Consider the following 15026-nt stretch of genomic DNA (forward strand, 5'->3'; position numbering starts at 1 on the left):
GGTTGTGGATAACATCTGAATAAATACATTATTCCTTTCTCTTCACCTCATGAGTCAGTGTAACCTCCAAAAAATGGTGTTAGTCAAAATATGTAAATAAGTATGTACAGTCAGCTGGTCATTATGGCTTTACAAAACCCATCGGACTGTACTAATGTGCACAACATGCTACATACACAGCTACTTGCTAAAGAAATATATGGCAATGTGAACCATCGATTGTAGTATCAATTATTTTATTATCTTATTGATTGGATTAAAGTTTGAAGAGCCTCAGACTGTGTGCTGTTTTTGTTTATTTGTTATGAATGTGAAGTGTTCTTGGTCATGAGAAACATTTTAAGCATCAGCTTTGTGTGTGGTTAGTTATTCCGACCACACAAACATGCTTCCTGCTTTACTGTTATAGAGAAACATGACTGCTGCACTTTAGAAAACAAGTTAATGTTATACATTTACATACCGCAATATTTTAGCCACAAGACTCTACTTCTTATTCTTTTCTTAAATTAAGGCAAAATGGGCTACATGGCACAGACATTTATATTTATCTATAAAACAACAGGAGTTTATCTAACCTTATTCAATATCAGAATTAATTTAAAGACACGTAATTAATTTTTTGTATTGGTTAAATATTTGGATTTCCCAATGTTGAAAAAATTGTGCTTGTTCATTTTGAATAATGTTACTTAATAAACTGACAGCAAACCAAACAATAAAGATGTAGTGATTAAACTTATGTCACATCAGTAACATGCTCACAATTAAGTTGAAAAGTTTTGATTAAACAGACTAAACAGAGCTTAGTAACATAAAATATTCACAAAATAAAGGGTTTTCATTTGCTTCTACAATTATCATGGCTCTCTGGCAACTATTCAGACAAGTGGCCATTGCATAAACTTCGTCTCAACTTTTTTCGCTTTTTGCGGTAAAAAGAAGAGCAATACGTTTCAAGAGTAACATAGAGCAGAGCCAGAGAAAAATATATATTGTTAAGAAGAATAATTTTTTTAGTGTTTAAGTAAAGACAAAGTAGAACATGAACAAGCGTGAGCTGTTTAATAAGACAAGTAAACACGGTAGACAGTGACAGGATGTGACGGTTCTGCTGTGGAAAATGAGCTCTGTGGTTTCACTGGTCACTGAAGACAAGAGCACAAAACTAATCCGATTATATTGTTGCCATTATATGATTACTGTATATGTGAGCATTGCATTTAGGTGACCTGTGTTTGGATTTACATGTTTAATAACATTTTCTAATTCTAAAACTATTCTTAATAATTAAGTATGTCAGTCATTGCCCTCTATCTTCACTTCTTCCTTTACAAGTTCAGTTTCTAGCACGAACTAGAAACTGAACTAGGAACTAAGCCTTCAAGATTCTGAGCGGACTGCGAGATAGTTTACACTCCTTCACAGCCTTTAAACTGAGTGTCCTGTTATGGCAAATTTTCAAACCAGGATTCTTCATCTGGATCTCTGTGTCATCATTATTCTCCTGACTTACACAGGTACTGATTTAAGATCAAGATTTATTTCCTCTTCTTACTTACTTCTCAAAACCGATAAATAGGATGTATAGCCTTTCCATGATGGTATAAAGCCCAACATAGTTTGATGACTAAATAATATTATTATTTAACATTTTACAATTTAGTGAAATTGTTGAAAAAAGTTGTATCACATTGTGTGTTTTTTAATCAGGTTTTAAAGATTAAGCACAATATGAACAGTGTTGTGTGTATCATGAGTTTTTGCCCTTTTTTTTTTTTTTCTACTGCATGATGACAGTGAAATTCTTTTCACAAGTTTATCACCCAGGGATGCGTTTTTCAAATACATCATAAGCCTTAGTAGTTGTTTAATTTTCTGTCTTTCATCAGATTATTGCAAATCAAATCAAGAGCGAAGCATTCGGCAGCACATCAACAAAACAGTGTTTGTGGGGGAAACAGTGACACTTTACTGCAACAAAACCCCATTTGATGAAGATTTCTCATGGAGAATGAACAGCTCTCTTATTTTTAGTTATGACTCGACCAATAACATAACTATGAGAAACTTCAACTCAAACAGGATTCACATCAACCCAGCCGTTTCAAAAGAATTAAAAATACATCAAATACAAGCGTCTGATGCAGGAAACTACACCTGTCTTCCAGCAGCAATAAGATGGACATTAACAATAACAGGTTATTCCATGATTTTATTTATTTTATTTGTTTTCTAAAAAACAAAATCAAATAAAGGGCATTTATAATAGAAGAAATATAAGTTTTTAACCAGTGACTATCTAAGTGCTGCTTTACCAATATCATGTGTGTTTGACTCTTGTGTGTCAGAAAACAGACCAGCGTCTCTCAAACAAATGCCGCTCTACACCATCATCATCATCATCTCATGTTCTGGAGTTATTATAGTCTTTCTGATAATCAGCATCAGCGTCTGCATTCACAGGTGAGAGACATTGAGTTTTTAATCAACATTTCTTACCTTCAGCAACAGTGACATGCAGTTCCCGCTTTACCCATGCTATAGAATTATGAACTGCTTCCTTCTTTAATTTTGTCCGACTTATTACATGATTTGCTACTTTTCAAATGTTTATTTGTAGGCAGTGTCTATTTAAAATGAGTAGAAATAGCCAGCTTTATCGGCAAAAGTTATTTTCATTAACTTTACCTTTACTAGCTCTTCACTTGTATTTACATTTTGTTTGAATATAGAATCTATCAGTATTTGCACTTCTTATTAACAATATTTCAGTGCAAACACTCAATGTTAATAGTATCTATTTTTACCCTTTGTAAATGCATAAATACCACCTGATATATGTTTATTGATGTGGGGCCTATTCTTTTAGATATTGATTATTTAACTCTTGTCCGGACCCAAACATTCAATTTTAAAATAATAAACTTTATGACAAAAATATTAATTTCAAAAGTGTTATTTTGTGAAATATTTTGTGTATATTTAGTATTTATAAAATGCTAGCTAAATTAGCCTTAGCAAAACATCCATTTTTAAAATGTAAATTCCATCACATTAAATTGTTACTGGGCAAATGAAGTAAAATTGTGGGAAAAGTTTGTTTTAAGATTCATTCTGTTGTTCTCCAAATGCTACTTCATTGTAACAGGAAATTGAGGCAGAAGATCAGCTCTGGATCACATGAGGAGGATGTAAGTATTTATCACATCACAGGTTATTATTAGGCTCCTATCTTTCCTGGTTTGAGAAGTTAAACTTCTTGTGGTATGTTTTCTTACTATTTGTGCATGATCTGCCCAGGTGAAGATGATCTCTCACGTTGACAGACACACAATAACAGCCTGTGTAAGTCAGTTAATCTTGACCTCCTACACACCTCAATCCTGTCTGTTCACTGGTTCATCTATTTATGGCCTCCCAACTGCTGCAAAACATAAATTGTAAAACACAAGTTTAAAATTACTTACTAACAAGTAGGTAATAGTCTACATTTTTATTATCAATTATATGATAATTTCTGAATTGCACAGCAGACCTGAAATGTTTTTTGTGTTTGATTTGTTTTTCTCTTTGTTTTCATCAGGTCTACAGTCTTCATACATGATCTTTCCTGCTCAAGACACCAGTTTATGCATCTCAATACAGGAAGATGTTTGTCAGTCATTTTCATGTGTTAGAACAGGAATGTCCCAAGAATCAGTACAGTCTCAAAGGATCTGTATGTGCATGTGTTTTTGTCCCTTAAATGCTATTTGCTTATTTGCTTAAAATATTAAGCATATAAATGTCCTTTTCATTTTCAGAGGAACATGAATTTGAAACTTTGATATGTTTGACTATACTATAATTTACCATTATAATCAGGATGTTGCCAGGTGAAAAGAACCTCGGTTCCCTGAGATAACAGGAAAGAGTACTGTGTCACTAGACGCATTGGGAAAACTCCTTTTTCTCCGATTTACTGAAGCTTACAGAATCACACAGTAATAGATGGTGTGTGAATGGAAAAAAAGTTGTTAATTTCTAATGAATATGTATGTATCCATGTCATGCCATCTTGAGTCACTGAAATTTCACGTGGTCTGTCCTGCTATTTCCCACCAGGAAAGTCTTATTCAGCATACATTTTTAAAAATGTTAATTGGACTTTGTTTGTAATTAGACTTAAGTCACAGTCTCTGTAAAAGGACAAGTGAAAACTTTCCTGTCTGTCAATGTAAGACAGTTTACGTCCCATCAAAGAGAATCCTGCCAGAAGCGAAAGCCAGATGTCCTACACAGCTGATCAGTCTTATACAGTAAATGTCATGAAGGCTGTTTTTCTGTTTCTGCACACTTACTAAAGATGCTTCACACTCACTGGTGTGGTCCTTGGGTGAGGAGGAGGAAGCAAATTGCTGGCAGATTTGTTTATCTTCTCTTGGTCCAGTATTCTGTTATGTGCGGGTAAAGGAAGATAGAGCAGGGAGAGGTAGATCTTAATATCAGATGTTTAACTTTAACAAAAACAAAGATGGCAATCTTACATTAAAACTAAGAGTCCATGAATTCAAGCAGAAACCTGACAGCAGTGCCATTTAAAGCTAAAAAATGACATTTCTGTAAACCCCCAGTGTGCAAGTTAAAGACAAATGTGGCAAGAAATAAAAAAAATATATAATATAAAACTATCATAGTAGTGGAGAAAAATGCCTGGCCTAAAAGTTGTTCAGTGTTTTAAGGTGAATGGTCCTTCTTTCCTGACTTTATAATGAAACTAGTCAACAGCAGAACACTTGATTGATTATCTCATATCTTCATGCAGACACTTATGTTTATTGTAGTCTGTAAAAAAAAAAAAGAGAGAGAGAGATGCAACACCTCCCCTTTGTGGTTGATGTGGGAAGTGGTATTTATTAGTGGTTCATAATAATTTTGCTTAGCTTTTAGCCTCAGGTGTAAATTTGTCATCTGTTACACATTATTCATGAGGAAATTAGTTATCCATACTGATTTTTCAGTTGATGAAAATGATGAAAATGTCCTTTATACTTGGTCTCTCATTGTGTTATGCTGGTCTGTTGGATATGGAGATAACATCTGAACAAAGACATTATTCCTTTCTCTTCACCTCATGAGTCAGTGTAACCTTCAAAAAATGGTGTTAGTCAAAATATGTAAAGAAGTATGTACAGTCAGCTGGTCATTATGGCTTTACAAAACCCATCGGACTGTACTAATGTGCACAACATGCTACATACACAGCTACTTGCTAAAGAAATATATGGCAATGTGAACCATCGATTGTAGTATCAATTATTTTATTATCTTATTGATTGGATTAAAGTTTGAAGAGCCTCAGACTGTGTGCTGTTTTTGTTTATTTGTTATGAATGTGAAGTGTTCTTGGTCATGAGAAACATTTTAAGCATCAGCTTTGTGTGTGGTTAGTTATTCCGACCACACAAACATGCTTCCTGCTTTACTGTTATAGAGAAACATGACTGCTGCACTTTAGAAAACAAGTTAATGTTATACATTTACATACCGCAATATTTTAGCCACAAGACTCTACTTCTTATTCTTTTCTTAAATTAAGGCAAAATGGGCTACATGGCTACACAGACATTTATATTTATCTATAAAACAACAGGAGTTTATCTAACCTTATTCAATATTCTATCAGAATTAATTTAAAGACACGTAATTAATTTTTTGTATTGGTTAAATATTTGGATTTCCCAATGTTGAAAAAATTATGCTTGTTCATTTTGAATAATGTTACTTCATAAACTGACAGCAAACCAAACAATAAAGATGTAGTGATTAAACTTATGTCACATCAGTAACATGCTCACAATTAAGTTGAAAAGTTTTGATTAAACAGACTAAACAGAGCTTAGTAACATAAAATATTCACAAAATAAAGGGTTTTCATTTGCTTCTTTATCATGGCTCTCTGGCAACTATTCAGACAAGTGGCCATTGCATAAACTTCGTCTCAACTTTTTTCGCTTTTTGCGGTAAATAGAAGAGCAATACGTTTCAAGAGTAATATAGAGCAGAGCCAGAGAAAAATATATATTGTAAAGAAGAATATTTTTTTAGTGTTTAAGTAAAGACAAAGTCAAACATGAACAAGCGTGAGCTGTTTAATAAGACAAGTAAACACGGTAGACAGTGACAGGATGTGACGGTTCTGCTGTGGAAAATGAGCTCTGTGGTTTCACTGGTCACTGAAGACAAGAGCACAAAACTAATCCGATTATATTGTTGCCATTATATGATTACTGTATATGTGAGCATTGCATTTAGGTGGCTTGTGTTTGGATTTACATGTTTAATAAAAAAATGTTATTATAAAACTATTCTTAATAATTAAGTATGTCAGTCATTGCCCTCTATCTTCACTTCTTCCTTTACAAGTTCAGTCTCTAGCACGTCTACAAGCATTCAAGATTCTGAGCGGACTGCGAGATAGTTTACACTCCTTCACAGCCCTTAAACTGAGTGTCCTGTTATGGCAAATTTTCAAACCAGGATTCTTCATCTGGATCTCTGTGTCATCATTATTCTCCTGACTTACACAGGTACTGATTTAAGATCAGGATTTATTTCCTCTTCTTACTTACTTCTCAAAACCGATAAATAGGATGGATAGCCTTTCCATGATGGTATAAAGCCCAACATAGTTTGATGAATAAATAATATTATTATTGAACATTTTACAATTTAGTGGTGTTGTTGAAAAAAGTTGTATCCTAATGTGTGTTTTTTAATCAGATTTTAAAGATTAAGGCAAGGCAAGTTTATTTATATAGCACATTTCATACACAATGGCAATTCAAAGTGCTTTACATAGAAGAAATTAAAATAATAAAAAGAAATAAGAATACTTAAAACAGTTTAGAAAAATCTAATCAAATCAAATACAGTACAGTACAAACAGTCTACCATATGAACAGTGTTGTGTGTCTCATGAGTTTTGGCCCTTTTTTTTTTTTTTCTACTGCATGATGACAGTGAAATTCTTTTCACAAGTTTACCATCCAGGGATGCGTTTTTCAAATACATCATAAGCCTTAGTAGTTGTTTAATTTTCTGTCTTTTCATCAGATTATTCCAAATCAAATCAAGAGCTAAGTCTTCGACAGCACATCAACAAAACAGTGTTTGTGGGGGAAACAGTGACACTTTACTGCAACAAAACCCCATTTGATGAAGATTTCTCATGGAGAATGAACAGCTCTGTTATTTTTATGTATGACTCGATCAATAACAGAACTATGAGAAACTTCAGCTCAAACAGGATTCACATCAACCCAGCCGTTTCAAAAGAATTAAAAATACATCAAATACAAGCGTCTGATGCAGGAAACTACACCTGTTATCCAGCAGCAATAAGATGGACATTAACAATAACAGGTTATTCCATGATTTTATTTATTTTATTTGTTTTCTAAAAAACAAAAACAAATAAAGGGCATTTATTATAGAAGAAATATAAGTTTTTAACCAGTGACTATCTAAGTGCTGCTTTACCAATATCATGTGTTTGACTCTTGTGTGTGTCAGAAAACAGACCAGCGTCACTCAAACAAATGCCGCTCTACACCATCATCATCATCATCTCATGTTCTGGAGTTATTATAGTCCTTCTGATAATCAGCATCAGCGTCTGCATTCACAGGTGAGAGACATTGAGTTTTAAATCAACATTTCTTACCTTCAGCAACAGTGACATGCAGTTCCCGCTTTACCCATGCTATAGAATAATGAACTGCTTCCTTCTTTAATTTTTCTGACTTTTTACGATTTGCTAACAACTGGTTATATATTTTACCTTTAGCACAAATAGCTCTTCACTTGTAATAAAAATAAAAATAAAATAAAATAAAATTCCTTATCAAAATTTATAAGGAAAGACAAGTATTTTGTTTAGGCTTGGCTTGTAGGGAATTCCAAACCTGCGTATATTCTAACGCACATAACTATAGAACCCATTCTAAATGCGCATGTGAACGCCATCAGCGTTTCTCACAGGTTCGCGTTTAAAGTCTGTGTAGAGAGAATGGTGTCGTCTTAGCGGCCCCTAATTTAATAACAAATGATCATTGCGACGGAACCAAATCAATTAAAACTAACTTTAGATGGAAATAACTTAACTCTGCTGTAAAGCCGAAACAATCTCTGTTACCTTAAATTATACGCTTATCTCTGTAAAGCTGCTTTGAGACAATCTACATTGTTAAAAGCGCTATATAAATGAAGATGACTTGACTTGACTTGACTTGTATTTACATTTTGTTTGAATATTGCATCTCTCAGTGCAAACACTCAGTGTTAATAGTATCCACCATTTTTATTGTAAATGTATAAATGCCGCATAACATAAATATGTGTTGGCAGTGTGTGAACACAATCACCCTAAAATGATAGAAATCCACGCACTCCTTTTTAAAAAAATCTCCATTAAACCAAAGCAGTCTCATTAGACATGCCGTTTTGATTATCTGAGCAGTGTGACATCATACTGTTTAGGCCCCGCCCACGGCCGCTGACTGACAGTCCTACATTACCATAGTTTCCATAGTTGTACACTATCCGCCATTTTCTCTGCGCTCGAGCAGCTGTAGTGACAATGTCTTATAGGCAATCCCGGTGTTCTATTGTTATGTATAAGTGAATGAGTCTTCATTTTCTCCCATCATCCGAGCCACTGAGGACGGAGTGGATTAGTTTTATTTTTGAAGGGATCGTGATCCAACTCACAGTCGACATTTTTCTATGTAATAAAGTGCACGCTCTCCCTTTCATTACTGTAATGAAAGGGAGAGCGTGCACTTTATTACAGCTCATAGGAGTAGTTTTACGGTTATAAAGTTTACCAATTTTACCAGTAAGCACCCCCCGAAAAGGCATAAAGTCTATATATATATATTTGTTTACTGTTAGTTGTAATGAGTGTTTTTTGTGTTATTCGCTGTGTATGAAGATGATAATGCAAGGGAGAGAGAGAAGTTTATGGATAAGACTTTAATGTGCACTTCTTGTACTGTGATGTATTCAGCTCTTACGGTGATTTTCTGGAGTGAAAATGGACGGTTCGTCTTTTGTGTGATGTTCAATAAACGTGATAAAACTGATTAGTAAAGTTTTGGCTATCATAAAGGGGTCTACTCTGCTATAACAGGCTTGTAGTGGAAAAGCAAGGTGAAAACATTTAAGTTATAGAACTGTAATTAAACTAAACTAGGAGATTGGGGCACAACCTAACGCTTTTTGACTTTCTCAGTTTGTGTAAATCTACTTAGGGTTCAGAGTATTTATTTTTTCCCACATTCCTTTCACACGTCTAGTACAATTATGTGGTTATTAATTAATACAGTGTATACTTTTTTCTTGATATACCCCGAAAGAATGGAAGTGAAATGTGACAACATGTACATTGTAACATGTGAGGGGCACATTGTAACATGACCATATGACAGCTTAAAGGAGCCGTATGTAAGATTGTGGCCAAAACTGGTACTGCAATCACTTTCAAATGACTGTAGAGCGGTGTATCCCCTCCCCCTCCCCCCTGACTCGAGGTTGCCAGATAGGCTGCAGGATCCAGCACGAACGTTTGTAGCTGCAGCTGTGGTAACTAGAGCTGAGCTGGCAACCCGGATGCCGAAACACTACTGACTTCGTGATTGGTAGATAGGTGGAGGGTGGCGCTTCAGGCCAAAACACAACATGACAACATCAACATCAGTTGAGGGCTGCAACTTCACTTTTTAAATGACAATATCCTGGCCGGACTACTGTTGTCAGTGATATAAGTATTTGAAATTAACATGATTTCCTAATGTCTAGTGACATATCAGGGCCATTTTATGATTAATTGAAATACATTTCCTACATCAGCTCCTTTAACATGCTAAATGATCTAATCAAAAATATATACAAGACAAACTCAAATATTTTCTCAATAAAAATAATTATTAACTTTTTCATATAAAATAATGCCATTTTTTAATAATTAAAAATAAAATCATTTTTGAGTTTTGACAACGAACACACCAGAAAACACAGCTATACAACATAGTTCAAAACATAACAATAATTAATAATTTCTGAAATTGACTCTCAGTCTTTATTCACCTTTTTCTCATGTTTTCTCAATAGAATTCATAAAAGTATAGAATAGAATAGCATAGTTCTAATAGGGGCACATTGTAACACAGTGTTACAACATGCCTTACCTGCACAACTGGGATTTAAACCCTGCTTGTGTCTTCTGCTGGTAAGTGAAGCATTAAATAACCATATCAACTGTTAAATAACATATTGGAGATTAAAATAATATCAGATTTGTTTAATTTAAAATAAACACCAAAAATAGAGATGAAAAATTAACAGAAGAAATTTACTTTTGCTATAGTCAAATAAATGTTCAGTGATAACATTTGGATTAGTGGAAACATTTGGAAAACTTGGATTAGTTTCAGTCATACTTCAGATGCGTTACGCTAAGGGCGTTTCCCAAAATGTCGTATCGACGCGGTGTCTCGTTTCCTTCTTAAGGAACAAGGTTTACAGTCGTAACCCGAGACGTTCTCTGGTCCGACTCTAGTTTGAACTGAACACCACTAGTACAGTTTCTGACATTTTATTGTGTGAGATTGTCCTGTTTTTGCTGATGTGACAGAGAATGAGCTTTTGAAGCTCCGCCCTCTTCGTGAAAGGGGGCCGGGAGATGCAGCTCATTTGCATTTAAAGGGACAAATACAAAAACTGCAAGTTTTTGCTCACCCCCAAAAAGTGCCAATTTTAACATGCTATAAAAAATCATAATAAACTTTATTACAAACATATTAGGTAACACTTTAAAATAATGGTCCGTCATTAATAAGTTACTATGCAGGAAGTAATGCAGGACTAATGAGTAGTACTACATTAACACTTCAGCTACTACTATTACCTAATATGGAAACAAGCTTAACTAATCAGTAATCAGATGTTTTTCACTTTAAAATGATGGTCCAGATCACCAGTAGTTCCTGCATAGCGACTAGGTAACACTTGATTAATTAGTGATGCATTTTATGACCAAATTCAGAGTAAAAAAGATCAAGCATCACGTTAGTTCAGGCAGGCCACGGCTGCGTTCAGCCCCGACAAAACGTTGCACAACGTTTTTTAAACAGAAACGGTGATGCGTTGAACACACTGTTCTGATGACGCAAGAGTTGCAACTATGGCAGCTGAGAAGGCCATTCTTTGTGTTCTTTGTTTAGAATTTTCGGAGCCTTGTGAAGTCGGTATAAATATGTGTTTAATACTACAAAATATGCCCGATGTTACAGTTACTGCACTTGCCGCCCAGAACAAAAGAGAATATCCCAATCGAGTGAAGGGATTTGTGGAAACTGAAATGGAAGTACACATCTGACCTAATTCAGACTAAAACACATCTATTTAGCCTCACATACTGACTTTATCTATAGGTCATATACTGTTTTAATACCCTGTATTTTCTTTCTCATTTTTAGGAAAAGCACTTAATTACCATTGTTTATTTCTATACCAATACACTTGCAATGAAGCTAAAAATATAAACAACTACATCATTATGTTGATATCCTATATTTTTTACAATAAAACTTTAGACAAACATGTCTTCTAATATCCTCAGTTTTTGTGTATACCGAGCTGCATCGAACACATTTGTAAATTACTTTCCTTGAACCCATCCATTGTGCGAGTTCACTTTAATACCACGTGTTTTATATACATGTTGCTGCTGATTGGACTGCAGTTCTGACACACCCACCAAACAAGAGAAAACGTATCTCAAACCCCGTTGCACACCGGTGCACGCCGTTTCCAGGAAACATGACGTTCAACCCGGAAACCGCACCAAATGTTGCCCACCGTTTTGAACTTGAACATGCCCCACGTTAGCCAAGTTTGAATCAGCTGATAGCCAGCTGTTCATAACGTGTTCCAATCCAGTGTCGACATCTATCACAGCGGCACATATAAACTCCCATTCCTTCAGCATTTCCTCCATAGCATTACGTCTCAGACACAAAATAATGTTCTTTATAATTTGTCAGTTAGTTAATAGTTATTAATTAAGCTTATCTCATTAAGTAATTATTGATTACTGTAACGGTCATCAGCTGGAGTGCCCTTGAGAGCCACCTGAGGGCACTCCACATCAGACTATCATTATTCACTCACTACTAGAATTCCCATAATTCACTGCCCGGACTCATCATTCCTGATTATCACATTCACCTGTGTCTCATTATATTGTTTAGTTCACCCCATATAAGCCTGGTTCACCTCATCATTCCCTGTGAAGTCTTGTACGTTATTCCACTGCATTTCTGAGCATTTCCTTTGTTGTCGTTGTTATTCCTGGTTCTTGATCTCTGCCCGTGTCCTGGTTTTCCTGTTTCTGCCTCACCCTCTGGATTTGTCTGTCTGTTTGTTTGATTGCCTGCCTGTGTATGACCTTTGCCTGGATTTTGATTACGATTCTGTTTAACCCTTTAAATAAATCTGCATTTGGATCTTCTACCCTCGTGTCTCGGAGCAGTACGTAACAATTACCTAATAAGAAACTATCTCCTTAATTTGATATTTCTTACTGATTAGTTAAGCTTGTTTCTATATTAGTTAATAGTAGTAGCTAAAGTGTTAATGTAGTACTACTCATTAGTCCTGCATTACTTCCTGTTTAGTTACTTATTAATGATGGACCACTATTCTTAAGTGTTACCAAATATGAATTTCAAAAGTGTTATTTTGCCTTATTAGCCATAGCAAACCAGTGTCGTCATCCATTTTTAAAATTTAAATTCCATCACATTAAATTGTTATTGGGCAAATGAAGTAAACTTGTGTGAAAAGTGTGTTTTAAGAGACATTCTGTTCTACTTCATTGTAACAGGAGATTGAGGCAGAAGATCAGCTCTGGATCACATGAGGAGGATGTAAGTATTTACCTCATCACAGGTTATTATTAGGCTCCTATATCTTTCCTGGTTTGAGAAGTTAAACTTCTTGTGGTATGTTTTCTTACTATTTGTGCATGATCTGCCCAGGTGAAGATGATCTCTCACGTTGACAGACACACAATAACAGCCTGTGTAAGTCAGTTAATCTTGACCTCCTACACACCTGAATCCTGTCTGTTCACTGGTTCATCTATTTATGGCCCCCCAACTGCTGCAAAACATAAATTGTAAAACACAAGTTTAAAATGACTTATTTACATGTAGTTAATAGTGTAATTTTTTATATCAGTTAAATGGTAATTTCTGAATTGCACAGCAGACCTGAAATGTTTTTTGTGTTTGATTTGTTTTTTTCTTTGTTTTCATCAGGTCTACAGTCTTCATACAGTTTCATGAACATGATCTTTCCTGCTCAAGACACCAGTTAATGCATCTCAATACAGGAAGATGTTTGTCAGTCATTTTCATGTGTTAGAACAGGAATGTCCCAAGAATCAGTACAGTCTCAAAGGATCTGTATGTGCATGTGTTTTTGTCCCTTAAATGCTATTTGCTTATTTGCTTAAAATATTAAGCATATAAATGTCCTTTTCATTTTCTGAGGAACATGAATTTTAAACTTTGATATGTTTGACTGTACTATAATTTATCATTATAATCAGGATGTTGCCAGGTGAAAAGAACACAGATCTGACAGGGTAAACAGGGTGATTGATTGATGGTTTGTTGCAAAGAAATTTTTTAACAAATGTGAACACTATTAAATTTGACTTATTGCTGATGTGACTGACGGTGCAGATACAGACTTCGGGAGCTCTTACTACAGGAGAATGTACTCAGTTACCAATGCAACCTCGGTTCCCTGAGATAACAGGAACGTGTACTGTGTCTCTAGACGCATTGGGAAAACCCCTTTTTCTCTGATTTACTGAAGCTTATAGTATCACGCAGTGTAACTGCACGAACCAATGGCTGAGCAGCGTAGCTGCCTGAACCTTTGGCGTGAAAGCGCGTGAAAGCCTAGCCTGACTACGTCAGACTTCCTACTTCCGCTCAATTTCATTTCGCTTCTGTAGTCAGTCTGAGATAGCAGCTTATCTTTCAGTTTTCCACCGGCTTTCGGACGGCCGGGCCAATCAACGAACAGAGGGTGGGCTGAGAGCCGTGACGTAGACGCTGATTGTACCGTGGATGCATAGATTTACTTCACAAATAATCTGCAAAAGTCGCGCACAGCCATGTTTACTCCGGTATTTCGCTCGATGGTTTTGTTTTCGCATCATACATGTGTTTACAGTGGAAGTTAGATGCGGCTGAGCATGCGCATAACACACGCCATAACCAAACGTCATGTGATTGGCTTACGGGTAACCAATGGTTTTAAACTTCAGACAAGCGCCCCCCCGCGAGAAAGAAAACACTTTTCAATTGTGCCATGCCAGACTCTGTCTACAAAGCAAAGCGAAGTAGCAGAGTTTGGTATTACCAGGCTAGTGAAAGCCCACCAAAGCCCGCCAATATGGGCAGGGCTACCCCTCTGGATAATGCGGGCATTCTGCCATAGGAACTCAGGTCAAGTTGACTGAAGCAATGAACGCCGAGTAATGCAGCATGACAGCACGGCAAGTTACTCAGTACTCGTTCCCGTTAGTAACAGAGTACATTCCCTATGGACATGGTTCACTCGTACTGCGTTTTTAGATGAATTGGGAACCAAGTCCAATCGCGGCAACCAAATTTATAACTGTGGAACGACAATCGTTCTAAGGCCTTGGCCCAGGACGCTTAAATAAGGGCCCAAAGGGCACCAAGGCTAGGTAGGGTAAGTTAACCGCCCGGTACTAAGAGACTCAGACCGTATGTCGGAGCCACAAGTAAGGGTTCTAGTGGGTTGAGCTCATGTAGAGGTCAAAGCCCAGCTACACAGATAGGACCTGTGCTTGCATTCTAGGTTGTTCCTGCCTACGGACTGGCCAGCCACAGGAGCGGGGAATGCTGCTATGGCCACCACATAGACCTTGAGTGTGG

The 15026-nt window shown here is 36.0% G+C and overlaps 2 protein-coding genes and 1 long non-coding RNA gene across 3 annotated transcripts in view; all 3 read left to right on the top strand.

Moving 5' to 3' along the window:
* Positions 1–1364: 1364 nt before the first annotated feature.
* Positions 1365–4641, top strand: LOC311298285 (uncharacterized protein). The gene is made up of 6 exons (XM_084421084.1): positions 1365–1520; positions 1893–2201; positions 2352–2466; positions 3152–3194; positions 3304–3348; positions 3587–4641. The coding sequence occupies exons 1-6, from the start codon at positions 1451–1453 to the stop codon at positions 3605–3607; spliced, it is 603 nt and encodes a 200-aa protein (XP_084277210.1). The 5' UTR covers positions 1365–1450; the 3' UTR covers positions 3608–4641.
* Positions 4642–6452: 1811 nt separating this feature from the next.
* Positions 6453–15026, top strand: part of LOC311298283 (uncharacterized protein) — an 89662-nt gene continuing 81088 nt past the window's right edge. The window contains exons 1-3 of the mRNA XM_084421081.1: positions 6453–6572; positions 7099–7407; positions 7558–7672. Of these exons, the coding sequence (XP_084277207.1) occupies positions 6503–6572; positions 7099–7407; positions 7558–7672 (494 nt within the window). The 5' untranslated portion in view covers positions 6453–6502. The remainder of the gene's footprint in view (positions 6573–7098; positions 7408–7557; positions 7673–15026) is intronic.
* On the top strand, positions 12928–13508 carry LOC311298287. The gene is made up of 3 exons (XR_014628929.1): positions 12928–12974; positions 13086–13130; positions 13368–13508. It is a non-coding gene; the product is annotated as an uncharacterized lncRNA (long non-coding RNA).

The sequence above is a fragment of the Rutilus rutilus genome (assembly GCF_951802725.1).
Source record: "Rutilus rutilus genome assembly, chromosome: 10".
NCBI classification, from domain to species: domain Eukaryota; kingdom Metazoa; phylum Chordata; class Actinopteri; order Cypriniformes; family Leuciscidae; genus Rutilus; species Rutilus rutilus.